General features: G+C 40.2%; 1 protein-coding gene across 1 annotated transcript in view; it reads left to right on the top strand.

Annotated features, from left to right (window-relative positions):
• The window catches only part of MAP3K9 (mitogen-activated protein kinase kinase kinase 9), a gene marked incomplete at its 3' end in the record, with an annotated part of 54122 nt that extends 42557 nt beyond the window's left edge, over window positions 1–11565 (top strand). The window contains exons 6-11 of the mRNA XM_082000605.1: window positions 855–1095; window positions 2244–2366; window positions 3124–3277; window positions 8234–8346; window positions 9005–9820; window positions 11084–11565. Coding sequence (XP_081856731.1) covers window positions 855–1095; window positions 2244–2366; window positions 3124–3277; window positions 8234–8346; window positions 9005–9820; window positions 11084–11565 — 1929 coding nt within the window. The remainder of the gene's footprint in view (window positions 1–854; window positions 1096–2243; window positions 2367–3123; window positions 3278–8233; window positions 8347–9004; window positions 9821–11083) is intronic.
• Between the last annotated feature and the right edge of the window lie 5736 nt (window positions 11566–17301).

Below are 17301 nucleotides of genomic sequence, written 5' to 3'. Positions count from 1 at the left end.
GGGTTCCCATATGCATAGTACTCTCCGATGGCTCTTGTAAACATGTTCATGTCAGATATCCAGCATCTTTTCTCATGACACTGAATTTAGGATTCAATGCCTAATCAAAGAATGGTTGAAGTTGGAAGGGGCCTCTGCAGGTCATGTGGTCCAGCCCCCTGCTCAAGCAGGACTACCTAGAGCCAATTGCCCAGGACCACATCCAGATGGCTTTTGAGTATCTCCAAGGAGGAAGACTCCATGACCTCTCTGGGCAACCTGTGCCAGTACGCAGTCACACTCGTGGTAAAAAAAAAGTGTTCAGGGGGAATCTCCTGTGTTTCAGTGGTGCCCATTACCTCTTGTCCTGTCACTGGGCACCACTGAAAAAAGCCTGGCTCTATCTTCTTTGCACCCTCCCTTCAGGATTTTATGTGCATTTGTAAGATTTCCCCCTTCCCCTAACCCAAGCATTCTCTTTGCTAGGCTAAACAGCCCCATCTCTCTCAGTCCTTCCTCATAGGAGGGGTGCTCCAGTCCCTTAATCGTCTTCGAGGCCCGTTGTTGGACTCTCACCAATATGTCCATGCTTCTCTTGTACTGGGGAGCCCAGAACTGGACACAGGATTCCATGTGTGGCCTCACAAGTGCCGAGGTCCAAATAGTAATACTGATATGAAGGGCCTTGAATGGCAAGCATAGAAGTTCTTGAGGATTGTTTAAGGTTTTTGGCTTTCACCTGAGCCTTTAAACAGTGGTACTAGCAGTGCTGTGAGCACAAGTCATTGCTGCTGTAACTTCAGAATAGGTAATGTTAATCTTAACCCACAGGTCATGAGGTAGCTTTTCTTTTCTACTTTCTGATGTCCCTACAGGAGCTACGCACCTGGGAAGAAGAGCTGACTCGTGCTGCGGTTGAACAGAAGAACCATGAGGAGTTGCTACGAAGGCGGGAACAGGAGCTAGCAGAACGGGAGATTGACATCCTGGAAAGGGAGCTCAACATCATCATCCACCAGCTGTGTCAGGAGAAGCCTCGGGTGAAGAAACGCATGGGGAAGTTCAAGAGGAGCCGTCTCAAGTTAAAAGATGGCAATCATATCAGCCTGCCTTCAGGTTGGTGACATATTAGGCTGTGTCAGGTGAAATGGGGGGAACAGGTGAACCTCTAGCTTTGGTAACTCCTTTCTACTGATATTTATGCATTAGAAAGTATTGGATGTACTTTGGGAAAAACATGCTTCTTTGGGATCAAGAAACTAAACTTGATCTTGTGGCTAGCATTCCCTGAAGTTCAAAGTATAAAGGCCAGAAGTAAATTTGAGATGTTACATGTTTGTTAGTCAATGGCTATATTTGGTTCACGGTAAAAACGGTGTTGCAGTTTAACATGTTAATACCCAAAATGATCAGTTTAATAAAGGATGTACCTAAAAAATGATGGAGGTTCTTGCTCTGGGAATATTTTACAGAATGCTGCAGCAGAAACCATAATCTACTGGTTTTCTTGGTGCAGGAATTAAAAAATTATCAAATACATTGGTAGCTGTGAGACTATAGCACTACATTGTTAGTTCATATGTGAACTCATATTAACCCACAAGTGACGTCTAATGCCACCCTTCTGGACGAAATGTTAAATATTGATGAGGTGTCAGGGAAGTCACTCATAAGAGTGAAGATGGTGATTTTCAGAAATACTGAGTTCTTAGCATTTCTGCTGCAGATTCTGTATGGAGATTCAAACTTGTAAAAGAACAAAAGTGGGATTTGTTAATTGCCTAAGGCTCATTGCTACCTCAGGGATGATGGCTTACACTGTATTCTTTGTTTTCTGAGAGAGATTGGCTGTTCAAAAGAGCAATGATGGTAAAATGTGCATGTTAACTATGCTTTTCTTTAGGTCTGTAAATACCTATTGCTGGTGGTTTTGCTTAGTTTAAGAAACTGAGAGATTATACAACGGTATACTTTGGCATAAATGTCAGTCAACACATGGGGGTCTATGTGTATGTATCTGACATATACACTAAGAAGATACATCTTTTATGTGTATGAGCACACATCTTTTGTTCTGAAGTAACTGCGTGTACAAAGGGGGATAACAGTTAGCTGTAGAACTTAATTTCTACATAGATCCTGTAAATTGCGCTCTTTGAAAGTTACTATAAATCATTATTTTTTTTTTCTTATATTAAAAAAAAGAATTTTAACTGTGTCTTTCTGCTTTTGTTTTGATTTTTTCTTTTTATTTTGTTAAACAGATTTCCAGCATAAATTCACTGTGCAGGCTTCTCCAACGATGGATAAAAGGAAAAGCTTGATCAGTAGCTGCTCCAGCCCTCCTGCAAGTCCTACTATTATTCCCAGACTCAGGGCCATACAGTGTAAGGAGCTCAATGTAGTATTGAATTTGGGAAATGTGCAGTCTGTCAGCGTGGTAAGATGCCAAGATTCCATATCTAGGACAGGACTGTAAAAAGAAAAAAAAAGAGTACCTAAAATGTTTGCCTTGTGCCCTGTATGTATGTATTCAGAGAGAAAAATGGAGTGTATTAGTGTTGCGGGGGGAGTATCACCTTCTTTGGAGTCCAAACATTACTTACCCAAGTTCTTGAATTATTGTTGTTTGAATGTATAGAAAATACTTTCCTTAGGTGTACAGGTTGATTTTTAAAAATACTAATTTGCAGAATAAATCTGTGAAACACTATTGAGGTGGATTAAGTTACTGGTTGAAGGAAAGAAAAACAAGGACACTTGTAATGAAAATAGTGTTTCCATAATGAAACAGAATTAGGCAGACAAGCATGTATTGGAAATATGAAAAGGATGTTAATTAATATGTAGTGTTTGTATTGGATATCATGACACTTGTGTGTCTGGTATCAAACTAGTGGTTCTAAAAGAAACCACTGATGAAATAAAGTTGTGAAGCCTATCTGTGCTAATTTTGAAGGGAACTGGTTGTTCAGTCTGTGTGGATAAATGGTCAGAATTATGGGAAGGAAGGCTGAATGGATGTTTTCATTACTACTCCTGTTCCAGCAGATGTTTTATTCTTTATGTTGCGGTTGAATCAATTCTTTAATTTGCGTATCTGTGTTTCTTTCCTGTTTTCCACTGTTCTTCCCACTTGTGAAGTGACTCCTGCTGAAAGCAGTAAAACATGGGGACGAAGCTCAGTCCTTCCAAAGGAGGAAGGAGAGGAAGAAGAGAAGAGAGGCCAGAAGAAAAAGGGACGCACTTGGGGACCAAGCTCACTTTGCCACAAGGAGCTGGGTGCAGGAGAAGATGGGTAAGAGAGGGCCTGGAACCACGCTGGTTTCCAGCTTCTAAAACTGGTTATGAGCTGGCTCACAGGAGATTTGCCTATCTTCTTGTAAGGACTTTTCTGCTTACAAACTTAGTTTCTATACCAGAGATGTAAGAGAGTAACAGGGATGTGAGTGATTCAGAACAAATTGGAAAACTGCATTGCATTCAGTCCCTTGCTAGACATCCAGCACTGACCTGATGCTTTCACTATCTGCTATTACCTTATGTGTATTTGTAACCGGTAGAACTTCTTAGCTGTGCAAAACTCTTTCTCTGGTAGCTTTTCTTTATTTTCAGGTTCAACTTCCTGCAGTTTCATATCATATCTGAAAAAGAATACTTCTCTTTTACAATTCTCAGCAATGCTTTTTCTTGTCTTAAATGCTATTATTCAAATATTATTCAAAAAGTATCTGGTAGAGCCAGGCAAATACCTTCTCTTCAGGCTTTTGAAAAGGACACGTACATTGAGTGAATACATCCTGAAAGTGATTTTTGCAGAGATACAGGTTGTACCTGGCCCTTTTCTTTAGATTCTTGTTCTGTGGCTTCTTTTTTTTTCTGTGTGTCTGAATTATTTATATCAGAATTCCAATGGATCATTGCTGAAATGCTGCTTCAAACGTTGGAGTATTTTTGGTCCTCTGAGAGGTTTGAATGCCTTTTGATTTTTAGTGGAGTTTGAAACTTTTCCTCCTGCTAAATTGGTAGTTTGACTCTTGTCATATTTTTTGTAGCAAGGAAAATAAAATAACTGGTTAGAATTTTTCTTTAGTAATATGTGCTCAGGTGTGAAATTCATGGAAAATAGATGCTTACATAATGAATCCCTATTACAGCCCTCTGCAAGAGGTCCTGGATCTAAATGTTCTAATGACATTAAAATATGTTGTCCCTCAAAGGTATTTTTGACATGTTAACAGGGCAATGTGGAGGAAGCTTCCTTGACTGCTGTCTATGCTTTACCTATCCTATGGAGGAAGTATAGCATTCTCCAGAGTTAAAACAGATGTTACATTTTACAATTGTTATTTATATAAAAGGGCAGAAGATCACTGAAGCTGGTAGAAAAACACTTCTGCCTTGAAATCCTATTCTGAGTTCTGGGAATAAACTCTTCAGTTTTGCATTTATTACCATACAGTCTGAAGCCCCGAATTGCTTTTGGGCACAGACAGCCAGAAAGTTGCTTGCTAACCATGGTTGCTCTTAAAACTATCCTGTCTACAACTGAGATGCTCTATACTATTCATTACCTTTTCCAGGGAGACTAAATACAGTTATGGCATTTTGCAGAGTATCTGAAACATGATATTGTTGCTGAGAGGGCAGTATGGTTAACGTGCAGTGAACTTACTGCTTCTTGCTGAGATCATGCCAGACTGCAGACTTATTTAAAGGGAGCAAAGTTGCAGTAAATATCAGTGACTCAAAAGATAGTGCTTACTATTTTTAGTATTTTTTTTACTCTAATTTTAGAAGGTAGGGGAATAAAAATTGGGGTAAAGTGAAGAGCTAAACTTGCAATATGAAAGTCCAGTTCAAGCCTTCTCCATGACACTGTTCTGCTAGCAGCAGTGCTGCTATTCCAGCTGTTTACACAACTCTGTGATCAGGGGAACTTGAATCTTCATCTTTTTCATGACTTTCCATGTGTTGTCCACAAGAGATAATTCCAAATTTATCCAAGAATGACATTGTGGGAGTTGCAGTGAAATTCTCTAGTATGAGTAAAGGCAATCATGAAAAGATTATACAGTGATTATTCACCCTTTTGTATTTATCTTTGAGCATAAGGAATATACATAGCAGTAGAAGGTTGCTGTGCTGAATTGCAGAGACTGGATGAAGCTTTATGTTGGACTAGTGTTGTGACAGTTCAGTTGTGATCTTACGGTATATTCTCAAGGATGTATGGTGAAGTCTTAACTGTCTTTAAACTTGGCATTGATTAGCCTCAGACTGTTCCTATGGCATGGGTTATCTTTACCTTGTTTAAACTTTGACACTGGTGGTGTTACTGATTTTAGGGAAGGTGATGCTGGATTTGGGGTAATCGTAGTCCTTTAGCTGTTATCTCTTAAGATCTTGCAAGCTAAATAGGGGTGAGCCTGGGAACAGTCACTTTTTATGTATAACAGTGTTGTATGAATGCCTCGACATGATGTTACAGAATGGTATTAAGACACCAGAGATGCCATCTTATAGTTGTAGGGACTGTTTTTGCAATTTGTTGAGCAAATAAGCCTTGTCATCTTATCACTCCTAGAGAGGTGTGTTTGACTTCCCCATAGAAGAAGGCAACAGAGAAGTAACTCAACCATAATACAACAGAGTAGTAACCTTCCTATTAACCCAAATAGATTACAGGTAAGAAGTCTTTAGGTTCCCAAATTTTCATGCGGGTGACTGAAATAGGTAGTTTTGTTGCTCGTGCTTTCAAATCATTCCAGTTGCTCTTTCCTTGGAGCAGTAACAGATAATAGTGCTGTAGTAGGTATGTACTCTAAGGTGGCGTGTTTTGAATTGTTTTCAAATGCACACTACTGTCTAATTAAGAGGATGTGCAGCTATCCTCTGCACAGCTCTTTGAGGTCTGCTTGTAATTTGGGGGAGAGAGGGAGGAGGAGTGAAAAATAAAAGGGAAGGATAAAGATTTTATAACCTTGAGGCAAATGTAGCAGGCCTTGAAATCATTCTGGTAGCTATTTATCTTTCTGTTCACATTGAACTGTGCGTTGTCAGTAAACAGCAAATCTTCAGTCTCTTTATTGCCAGGGAAGATTGTCTGAGAATTCGAAAGGAAATACACTGAGTTGATGTGTCCTGCTGTACAATAAAGGGCAATTCCCAAGACCATTTAGGTAACTATGACCGTAAAGTGAAGGTTAAACTGAATATTACTGCTGTCTATCCCTTACAACTTTGCTATCTCTGCATACGGAGAACAGAGTATGTGTTTTCCCCCCTCCATGGAAATCTCCCCTTCCTCAGTAGTTGTCTACCCATATTGTAAGAGCTTTGACATTTACTTTCAGAGGTGATCACACTGTTAACATGGTTCGTTTTCACTCACCATCTTTCCCTTAATATGCTGCTCTTTATATAGTATTTATCCTAACTATGCATGCTGTGCACCTGGATAATTTAGATACAACACACATTAATTGGTGGATTGTGTTACATAGATGAGTATAGCATGGAGGGAATAAATCAGGACAGACCCCAAACACTAAATTGCATCTCTGTTGTAAAATCATGTGGTTGTCTGTCTTGACAAGTAGGATGCAGCACTGTGCTGTCTGGATTCAAGTTCATAGTACTGCAAGTACATAGTACTGCACGTGCCAGAATGGTTAATGGAGGGAAAATGATGGACTTATGTGTATGCCTATAGCATGATCATCAGCCAACTGAACATGTGCTGAATCACCTTTAGACCTTGTGATGTTGCTGTAGCAACATAGTTTGGTGACAAGTAGGGCATGCCACTTAGGTAGAGAATAGAGGAAAAATACAGACCAAGACAAAAAAAATTACACAGTAAAACTGACTTTTGAAGTTCTGTGATGGAAGCCATCTTAGAAATGCAGAATGATTCTGGTGGAAAATGAGAATCATGAGACAGAATTCATTACAATCTTTCCCTTACAGAGAAAGAAGGATATGAGCACATGGAAGTTATGTGTCATTGATCAAAGAACAATGCAAGTTAGTAATGGAGCTGGAAGATGTCTCATCTCTTAAGTGTTCTATTCTTTCAATAACAAGTAGCTGTTGTGTGTCCTGTTGAGATCATTCAGACTACTCACAGATATTTTTGCTCCTTTCACAGAATCATTAAGGTTGGAAAAGACATTTAAGATCATCAAGTCCAACCATAAACCCAACACCACCATGCCCACTAAAACATATCCTGAAGTGCCATGTCTACACGTTTTCTTTCATTCAATTTCTGACTACCTGAAGTGCCTGTTAGCTTTTCACCAACACTATGATGTGTTTTGTGTTGGAGTTTGGAGAAAGGCACCACCAATCTCCCAGTTCAGTCAATATCGATAGCTGAACAATAAAATTTTAAGTGTTGATATGTCAGAAAGTTATGCCAATTACAAAAGCTGTTTCTGATGTCATGAAAGTACTGCAGGGAACAAATAGGATGATGGTAATGAATACCTATGAATAGGGACTACTAATAAGCTCAGGTGCCAAGTGATATACCTTTAAATGCTGGCGACTTCAAAATAGGGATTTGGTTTTGGGTTTTTTGTTTTGGGACTTTTGGTATTCTTTGCCTTGTGTGTTTTTTTTCTTATAACTAAAAGAAACAATGACATGATTTATGATTTTAGTTACCTATTTTTCCATAATCTAGAACTTTCCATAATCTAGATATGCTTTTAACTGTACTTCAGTGCAGTATTTTCTTTGCAGGAGAGATATTGGGGCTTACAATATAGTGGCATGACTTTGCTGTTCAATGACTTTAGCATATTATTGGCGCAGTGAGCAATCTTTGACTTTCATTGTTCATTTGTATTTCACATGGAAATGTTTTTGGAGATATTTTTCCTCTCTTCCTCCTGAGCACTTTATTTTTTTTTACCTGCCATGGTAGGTTTGCCTTAGTTTCAAAATAAAATGTTCCGTCTGTTTTTTGTAGTGGTGCTTTCTAGTATTCTGTGTTCGTAGCTGTTGGTTATTAGGTCTTTTGATTGCCATGGTCTAACAAATGAGGGAGGGACTTTTTGACTGGTTTTGTATTTTATGGTGCTGTAAAGTTGTTGCAAAATGTCTTGCTATGGGAGGACTTCAAATCTATGTACTTAAGATGGTTACATGCATAACCTAAGTAAAGCAATAAACAATATAGAAGGAGGGAATGAAAAATAGTTGTGAGCATGGTACATTTTCTCCCATCTTTCCACTATTGCAGTCTGAAAGCTCTGGTAGAAGGATATAAACAGTGGTCATCCAGTGCACCAAACCTTGGGAAGATCCAGAGAACTGCACCTGCTTTTCCAGGATTCACCAGCTTAGCAGAGATGGGTAAAGGAATTCCCTGGACTTTATGTTCTCATCCCCACTCCATTCACATCTGAATGAATGTCTTCTTTCCTGACCTTCACCTGTTTACCTTAGAGAAATATTTTCGTTTTGGTGGTATCCATTTTTCTTTTACTCTTTGAAGTAACTACTTTCTCCTTCTGGCTTTTCTTTCTGTTCACCTACCTGCTTGTGCTTCTTATCTGTCCTGCTAACAGGCTTCTCTTAATTCCCCTCTAGCTCCATGCTACCTCTCAACTCCTTTCCTGTTAATGGTATTTAGATGTGCAGCATGGTTACACCTTCCCTTGCAAGGAAAAATCCTTATTTTCCTTACTTTTGCTCCTCACTCCCAAACATATAAATTTACTCTAGAAGTAACTGAGGTATAGATTGCTTCTGAAATGCTGTTCTACAATTGATCCCAAACAGATTAATGTGTCACTAATTTCTTTCACTTTGATAGTGTTTCCAGTTACTTGTCTCAGCCTATCTGCTTTGGAGACAATAGCCTGTGAGTATTTGGCAGTTGGTGAATGATGCTTGCAAGGACAGTTGCATCTTCTGAGGAGAAGCTTAATTTTCACGTATATTTGCAACAGTGAAATTTGCCGGTGAAAATGTTACATCCATGCAAAGTCCATTTTTATTTGCTTTGCAGATGATGAAGACAGCGAATGTCTTAATGGAGAGGGAAAAGTGCACCCTTCACCTGGGCACAACCAGTCATACCTCTGCATCCCATTTCAAAAGAACGAAGACTGGGATGGCCCTTCTAGTGATGCCAATGAGGAGTCCACCCCTGTGAACTCTGCTACTAGTACCCCACAGCTGACACCCACCAACAGCCTCAAACGTAGTGGCTCCCACCACAAACGATGTGAGGTTGCATTGCTTGGCTGTGGAGCTGTGCTGGCTGCTGCAGGCTTGGGTTTTGATCTGTTAGAAGCAGGGAAGTGTCAGCTGCTGATTGAGGAGGAGCCAGAGGCTCCCAAGGAAGAGAAGAAGAAGCGTGACAGCATTTTCCAGCGAGCTGGACGCCCACGCAGGAGCACTAGTCCACCTTCCCGAAAGATCTTCAAGAAAGAGGATCCCATGTTGTTGCTAGGAGAGCCATCCACATCCCTTACACTTCTTTCCCTGTCTTCCATTTCTGAATGTAATTCCACCCGGTCCCTGCTGCGCTCAGACAGTGATGAGATTGTGGTGTATGAAATGCCTGTCAGCCCAGTGACAGTCAAGGCTCCCTTGCCAGCTATTACCAACCCACTAGTCAATGTCCAGATTGAGAGGTTCAAACAAGACCCCAACCAGTCCCTGACTCCCACACATGTGACGGTCTCTTCCCACACCCAGCAAAGCGGGCACAGGCGCACACCTTCTGATGGGGCCATCAAAGGGAGTGGACTAGTTGTCAATGGGTGCCCAACCAGTGGATGCCCTTCCAGTAGCTGTTTAAGTGGAGCACTGGGAGCAGGTAGGTTTTCAGCCATCTTCCTTTTCCTCTTCAGAATAAAGTCCCAAACAGTGTAATTACTTGTTAGGAAATAAACATCTTGCTTATACAGCACCCATTGTGATGGCCAGCCCACAAGATCAGCTTATGGATGCTATCTTTACACAAATAATGAACAGAATAATGCAGTAATGGTCTCTATTCCAGCATCTCTGCACTAAGGAACTCTCTTTGCTCCCCTGTACTGTGAGGCAGTGCATAGTATTGTTTCTTAGACAAAGAGGGTCTCAAAGTACAAATATTGCACACTTTTAGCAGTTCCTCAGGATGCCATCTCCATTGCCTTTATATACTTCTTTGTACTGCTATTACAATTTCAAAGTAACTTCTGATCCTTAAGGCAGTGAAAACTGGATGTCTAAAGCAGTTTGGAGCTGTGCCACTGTTGCTCTTATTCCTTTGCAAGCAGGAGGGATCTTCCTGGGTAGGTGATGTTCTCACTGTTGCAGTCTTTAGGAGTGGCTGTGACTTCATAACTTAAAAAATGCTTAGCTGTTTTCTTGCCTTAGTAATTCAGAGGAAAAAAAAGGGACATTTATTTAATAATAAATTAAAATCTCATTTAATTAGACTTTTCACAATGGTAATAAAAGAAGATGTGAGGTTGTCTGAATCGAAGTTTGCAGTGAAATGTGGGTTAATGCAGCTGAGAATACTCATTAGAATGGTATTAATGAAAATTTAAAAGTTATGTTGTGCTTATAAAAAAAAAAAAAAAGCCAAACACCTCCCACCCCTAAACGAAAACAAACCTGGAAGCATCCACAGTAGGTAGTGTTAAATGGCTCTTGCAGGAAGTTGGTCCTGCTCACTGCCAACAGGTGTCACACACCCTGCTCTGCAAGTGTCCCTGATCAAATAAAACTGTTAATGGGTAATGTGCCCTCCAAAGGATTTGAGAGTCCTCACCTCTGGCAGGACGTCAAATCCATGCTCTCCAGTCTGAAAACTGCAGAAAATAAATGAGAGAATGAACAAACTTGCTGCTTTGCTAGGTCAGTCAAACAGGTGTCTGGCAATGTGTTGAGAACAGTGTAGGGATAAAGAAGCCAGTTAATTCAGAATGGTCTAATCTTGAAGATACAAAGTTTGTAGATTCTGAATGGAGGCGTTCTGGTTTGAAAATGTTTTCACAGTGTATGTACAATAAACTAAGATTTGGAACCACTTAGCAGTGACATCTAACATGTTTCCCTCTTCTCTTACATTCTCTGTTTTGGATAGGTGTATTAAAAACACCTAGTCCAAGTAGAGATCCCAATGAGGTCCCTCGCCTGCCAGACCCCAACCTTGTTTTTCCTCCAACCCCGAGACGATGGAATGCACAGCAGGACCCCACACTGGAAAGACCCAAGACATTGGAGTTCCTGCCCCGGCCACGTCCTGCAGCCAGTCGGCAGCGGCTTGATCCCTGGTGGTTTGTGTCACCCAGCAATGCTAAGGGTGAATCTTCTGCCAACAGTTCAAGTACTGATACTCCAAGCAATCTGGACTCTTGTTTTGCTAGTAGCAGCAGCACTGTAGAAGAGAGACCTGGACTGCCTGCACTGCTTCCTTTCCAGGTGGGTCTTCCTGTAGAGGAACGGACACTGTTGGACATAGATGCTGAGGGGCAGAGCCAGGACAGCACCATACCACTATGCAGAAGTGAACTTAACACACACAAAGCTGCAGCATATGAACTCAAGCAAGAATTCTGGTCTTAGTATGAAATCCACTGGGGACAGTGAGCCCCTCTAAATTCAATCCTACTTTTTGCACTGAGAATGCACTTTGAAGACAGATGAGATGGAGGGATTCTACAGAGGTCCTATGGTGCTGCCTCTGCTGAAGATGTGTTGTTCGACTGCCTGATTTTTGTCTGCAGTTGGATGAAACTTGGCAACTCTGAGCTGCTGACTTTTGCTGTGGGGTTTTTCTGTAGTCTTCCCTGCCCTCTTATTGCAGTTTGAATCTGGAATGAGCTAAAATTATCATATCAAAGTCTTTGTTACTGACCTTATAGGATTTGGCACTTGCAGTAAGTATATTGGTATCTTTCCTGGTATTAATCAGTATTTTCAAAACTTAAATATTACACCACAGCAGACACCAGTGTTTGATGTTTTCCCAAGGAATCCAGGACAGAAACAAGTAAATACCTGGAGACTACCTTCTCTGAAATGTATTCAGATCATTAGATAGGCCTGAGAATCATGGTACCCCACTGAAGGAGCAGAAGTAGCTATCTTAGACTCGCTTGTCCTCTTTCACTCATGTGACAGTGCAAGGTGGAACAGATTGCGGAGGAAGGGCATGGCATCTCCACTGATGGAGGTCTTTGAGAACAGACTAACTAGACTGTTGGGAATGAGTAGGTGTAGTTGATCCTGGCTTTGAGGCAGGTTGGCTGGACTTCAGTGATCTCTTGAGGTCGTTCTCAGCCTTATTTTTATATGACCCTGTGCTTTCAAAAAGGTGAAGGCTTATGGTATGGCTGTTTACCCTAGCTTGCTTTTTTGTTTCGAACTTTATTTCCATTAGCCTCCTTTTTCTAGCCTCTGTATCCCAGGCTCATGGTCAAGCTGCCTCAGCCTTTAGGAAGGAAATTAGCAGGAACTCTTTCTTTAAAGCTGTGTTGGCTTGCAGAAGTAAGTTATGTGCCCCCCTCAATTCCCCCCCCTCCCGTTTTTCCTCCTTTCTTACGCTTTTTAGGAGTGGCCCTTGAAACCCAAGACTGTTCTTATGCACACTGATGGTTGTTTAAGGCTCTTCTGAAATTGAGGCTTGTTAGTAGTTGGATTGCGCAAACAGGAATCAGAATATCTGGATTCTGTTTTATTTTGTCACTGACTCACTGTGTGACCTTGGGCAAATAATGTAACCTCTGTGCCTGAATTTCCCCATCTGTAAATAACAGGGATAATACCTACCTCACAGGGGGAGGGCTTGGGACATACGTAATAGGTATAAAGTCCTTTGAGATCTTTGAGTGAAAGGCACTATAGACATGTAAAACTTTATTCTTGTTCAAATATGTAAAAACTCCTAACTCCGGAGCAAGAACAGACCCCTGTCTTGAAGGAAGAAGTCCCGCAAATAGGGTGTACCTGTACTCACAGCTTTCTGTACAGAGACTGCAAGTGTGTGTCTGTGCCTGTGCAGGTACATCTTACTGGCTTTAATGAGCGCTTCACTCTTCCCCAGTTTCGGCATTGTAAGAAAGGGATGTGGCCTGTATATGACTGTAATAGGATAGTCTGCTTTATTGCAGGGGACAGTGTATCTGTTCGCTCTTTTTGTACAGATTTGTGCTCATTTTGCCAATTACTGACATTGGGTGCAAATAACTGATTTGACAGTGCTGCCAAGGCAGTGCTCAACCTGTTAGGGCAGTCCGGTCCTGTTGTGAAGGCGGTATAGCCGAATACTTTCTCGCAGCTTTCAGCACAGAACTTGAGTGTTTAAATGTTTGTTACGTGATGTTAAAAACCAGCATGTGTGGGGAAGTACTGTACTTAGGGTTTTAAATTCTCTCTGAGGGCTAAAACCAGCATGTTGCCATTAGCCAAGTGCACCCTTTTTTTTCAAGCAGTTACAGTATGTTTTTGTGTAAAAAGGTCACACATTTCTTTATCACGTTCCATGAAATGTGTTTAATGGCAGAATTATTTTTTGCTGCCTTCCCCATTGAATGCTCCAGAGCTAGCCTTAATGATGCTATGCTAGCTGCTGAAGCTGGATAGACTGTTGACTGTAGGCAAGGCATTCTGATGTGGGCCTAAGATACCTTAAAAAGAAAACTTATTTGACACTTTTGTTAAATGTAGACCTTCAGCATATTGATATCGTAAGAATTCATCCTTTTGCATTCCATTTCTGAAAACTCAGTTTGTGATCCAGAGACTAAAAAAAGGCAAAACCCACCCAAACAGATTGTTAATTTTGATTGTGCTACAGAAACAAACTTGAGGAAGGCCCAGTCAGAGGCTGTCTCAGAGGGACTTAAAAGCAGGAAATTACCTATTTTTCATAGTCTCCAGTACCAATTTAAAAAGTCTGAAACAAACCTGGACCAGCTGTTCCGAAATGTAATGTAATGATACTTTTTTGATAGAAAACAAATGTCATAGGAAGCATCATGTGCTCTGCAAAGATATCACCTGGAATAGCTCCATTCAAACAGAAATCTTTAAAATCCATTTGCTTGCATGGAATGGGAGGTTACCTTTCTAGGTCACCTTGTTTTAACTTAGCCCACTAAATTTTCTGATTGTTGGCCACTTTCACCAAGTGAACCGTAAGGTTTTGGTCAAGTTCCCAGCAGGAAAGACAGCTGTAAAGCCAAGTTGTTCTGTCACCTCTTTTGCTTGCGAAGGTTGAGGATGAAATATCAAACCCCTTCCTCCACTCTCCCTTTTAGATAATCACTTGGTGAAAGTCGTGTGTGTTTGACGTATTAGAAGTATTTTGCTCCAAAGAGCATCCTCCCTAGCACCAAATGAACACTGATACATCGAAGGAACTGGGAGGACAGATTAGAAGGAGTTAAGGATCCAGATCAGGGTTTCCAACCTAGATATCCTCTATTACAAAGCTGCCAGAAAGACTAGGTAGAAGCATAATGTTTAGTGTTTGGTTGTTCTTTGTTTTTTTAACACTCCTTGGATGCAGTTACCTTCATTGAATCTAGCATATGAAATAAAATGAGGTAGTCTTTGAGCATCAACCCATAACTGTCTTCCAGTTGGGAACTCTCTGGCTAACCTGAGGTACCAGGCAAGAGGATTCTGTTGTAGGAACAAAGCTATTGGCTTTAGCAGGTGGTGGGGTATTCTCTGGCAGGCAGAGGGGGCTCTCAAGGCAAAGAGTTGTCAGGTGTCTTACCTTATGCATCCTAAAAGCTGTTGCAACTGATGTCGTGATGCCCAGAGGCTATGTGCATGCTTAAGCTAGCTAGTAACCTCTCCCTATATGCATCTAGCCCATCCTGGCTTGATTTCTCTCCTCTCTTGATGTATTGTTTTTTTTCCTTACCAGTTGTGGGAGCTGAGGTGCTCCAAATCTCCAAAGGAGTGCTTCACTGTAGTCCACTAGATATTGAGAAGATAGGAGCCAGTCAGCTCACAAATATTTTTTTTTTCTACCGGTTACTAGTATTCCCGTTCATCAGGGAGACAAAAGTTTCAGAATTATGCTGATTGACATACCTTTCTAGCAGCATTCTTGAGGAAGATGGTGAAAATCTTGCTATAAAAAAAAAAATCTAATAAATATGTTTTTTCTTAAATATCTGAATGTTACGCAGGTTTTTTTCTGAGAAAATGAGAAAAAGATAAAATGAAAGCAAAAAATCACTGAGTAGTCTAAAACAATGACAAAAGAATAGGGTAAAATGTGTTAAAGTAATTGCAGGGCTCACAAAGAGGAAGTGACAATTTTGTAACTGATAGTAGGTAGTAACAGTAGTAAGACTGTTGCTGAGAGAAGTTTTTCTGATCCAGAAATATATTTTTTTTTTCTTTTAAATAGTCAGCTGGCAATATGTATCACTAACTTATGTAAGTGATGTGTTGATTTAGGGAATAGAAAAAAGCTTGCCAGCCCTTCAAAATATGCTATCCTTGTAGCCTGGTTGGTTGTCCTTTAAAATTGAGGCAAAAGCACAGGCATAGCAACCAGTGCAAAATATGACAAATTTTTTTGATAAATTTCTACTGGCTTCACAGAAATTGAGTGTGGGACAGGTAGACAGAAGAAAGCTTCTGCGTCAAAACAAAGGTGATAATAGTTAAGGGTTTTTTTTCCTAATACTGTTGCTTCCTATGGACTGCACAATGCTCTGTTTTGCCAGCAAGTAGGTTTTATCTCCTTTCAGTCCTTTTCAGAGGTGCAAATGTAACTTTTTATAGGTTTTATTTTTTCCTTCAGATTATTATTGCAGTGCGTTGATATTCAGTATGGAGCAGGGAACCTCAATGAAAATATTCTTTTTGTAATAGCTTTCTAACAAAATTAGTATTGTCGAAGTGTATTTTTCTTTATTGATGTGGAAGGACCTGTTCTGGTTTGGCATGCTTTTATGATGAAGTATTGTTCTGTACCTCTAGGAATGGGACTAGTTGCCTTCCTCTTCATAGCATGCTGTTATCATAAGACTTTATGGACAATACTGCATAGAGATGTTACTTCGATTTGTCATGAAACTGGATACCTCTCATTCTGTTGAAGGTGAGGCAGTAATGATCAAGTAAAGAAAGGTCTTTGCCATCTGGACTGTTCTGTTAAATAGGAAATGACCTTCCAACTTGAGTCATGTTTCTATCTTGAACCGAACTTTTATTTGAAACTTAATTAATCTCTGTGGGATGAATATGGGAACTGGAGTCCCATTAGATGTATGGAACCAAACTGAATACTATATCCTCAAATTCAGTGATAGCCTGTATACTTTGTAAGTCATTTTAAGCTAATATTAATGGCTTGGTTTCTTTTGGTTTTTTTTGAAACCTTCTTGGAAAAAGTGTTTATTGCTTTCTAACCTCTTCCATGTGTTTTGGAAGTAGTCTCAAAAGCTTTTACCAACTCTATGGCAAATAAGGAGGCTTAAATCTTGCACAGTGATACAGGGTCCTAATTTCACTTTCACTTTTAAGTATGAAACAAGGATGCCTCTATTTGGAAGTAAAGATTTCTCATGTGTGAGAAATGTGAGGAGATAGGCATGTGCTAAAACGTATTTGCAAACAAGCAGTAAATACAGCATGTACGTGCAAGGAGAACCAGAGTATGCTCATGCTGTTACAGAGGATAACTTTCACACTTCATAAACCTTTGGTTGATCATATAATTAAAATGTCTTTAGGAAAGAATGCCTTCCTGTGTTTTTCTGTTAAGTTTCCTATTGTAAGATTAGAATATGGTGGTTTGCACAGCTAGTGGTATTGTATCTAGCTGGATGGAAAGGATCTTTAACCAATTTTTAGTATTTTTTTCACTATTTCCAATCCCATTTGTGATTTAGATTTTCCTTTTTTTTTGTGGTTAACAAACGAAAGAGTCTTAAGAAGAATTTATGCGTATTGTTTCCTCAGCCCTACTTTCACAGTTTCGTGAGGCAGTATGGAAATGCATTTATGGCTTACTCCACTGCTCCCTCTATTGAACACATAGTAGAAAGTCACATGCTGCGGTTAAAGTGTGCATTTGCTTTTGTTTTTTCTCACACTCAGCTTTTTGAAGCAGCTTTGCCATTGGTCAGAGATGAATACAGCTTCTGAAATTACCTACATCAGTTTTATTTTTGTATGTTAAAAATAGTCATTCCCAGGGTAAGAGGTGTGTGTGCTTGATTAAAAGGTAAATTGCCACTGGTGGTGTGTCTGATGGAGCTACCAGAATTATTATTGTTCCTCTCTAAACAAAGATCTCCCTTTTCTTGCAACTGGAAAATCTTAAGCATT

This window comes from Phaethon aethereus (assembly GCF_964289735.1).
Source record: "Phaethon aethereus genome assembly, chromosome: 5".
NCBI lineage: Eukaryota > Metazoa > Chordata > Aves > Phaethontiformes > Phaethontidae > Phaethon > Phaethon aethereus.
The sequence above is the reverse complement of the archived record's forward strand: the minus strand, read 5'-3'. Positions and strand labels throughout refer to the sequence as shown.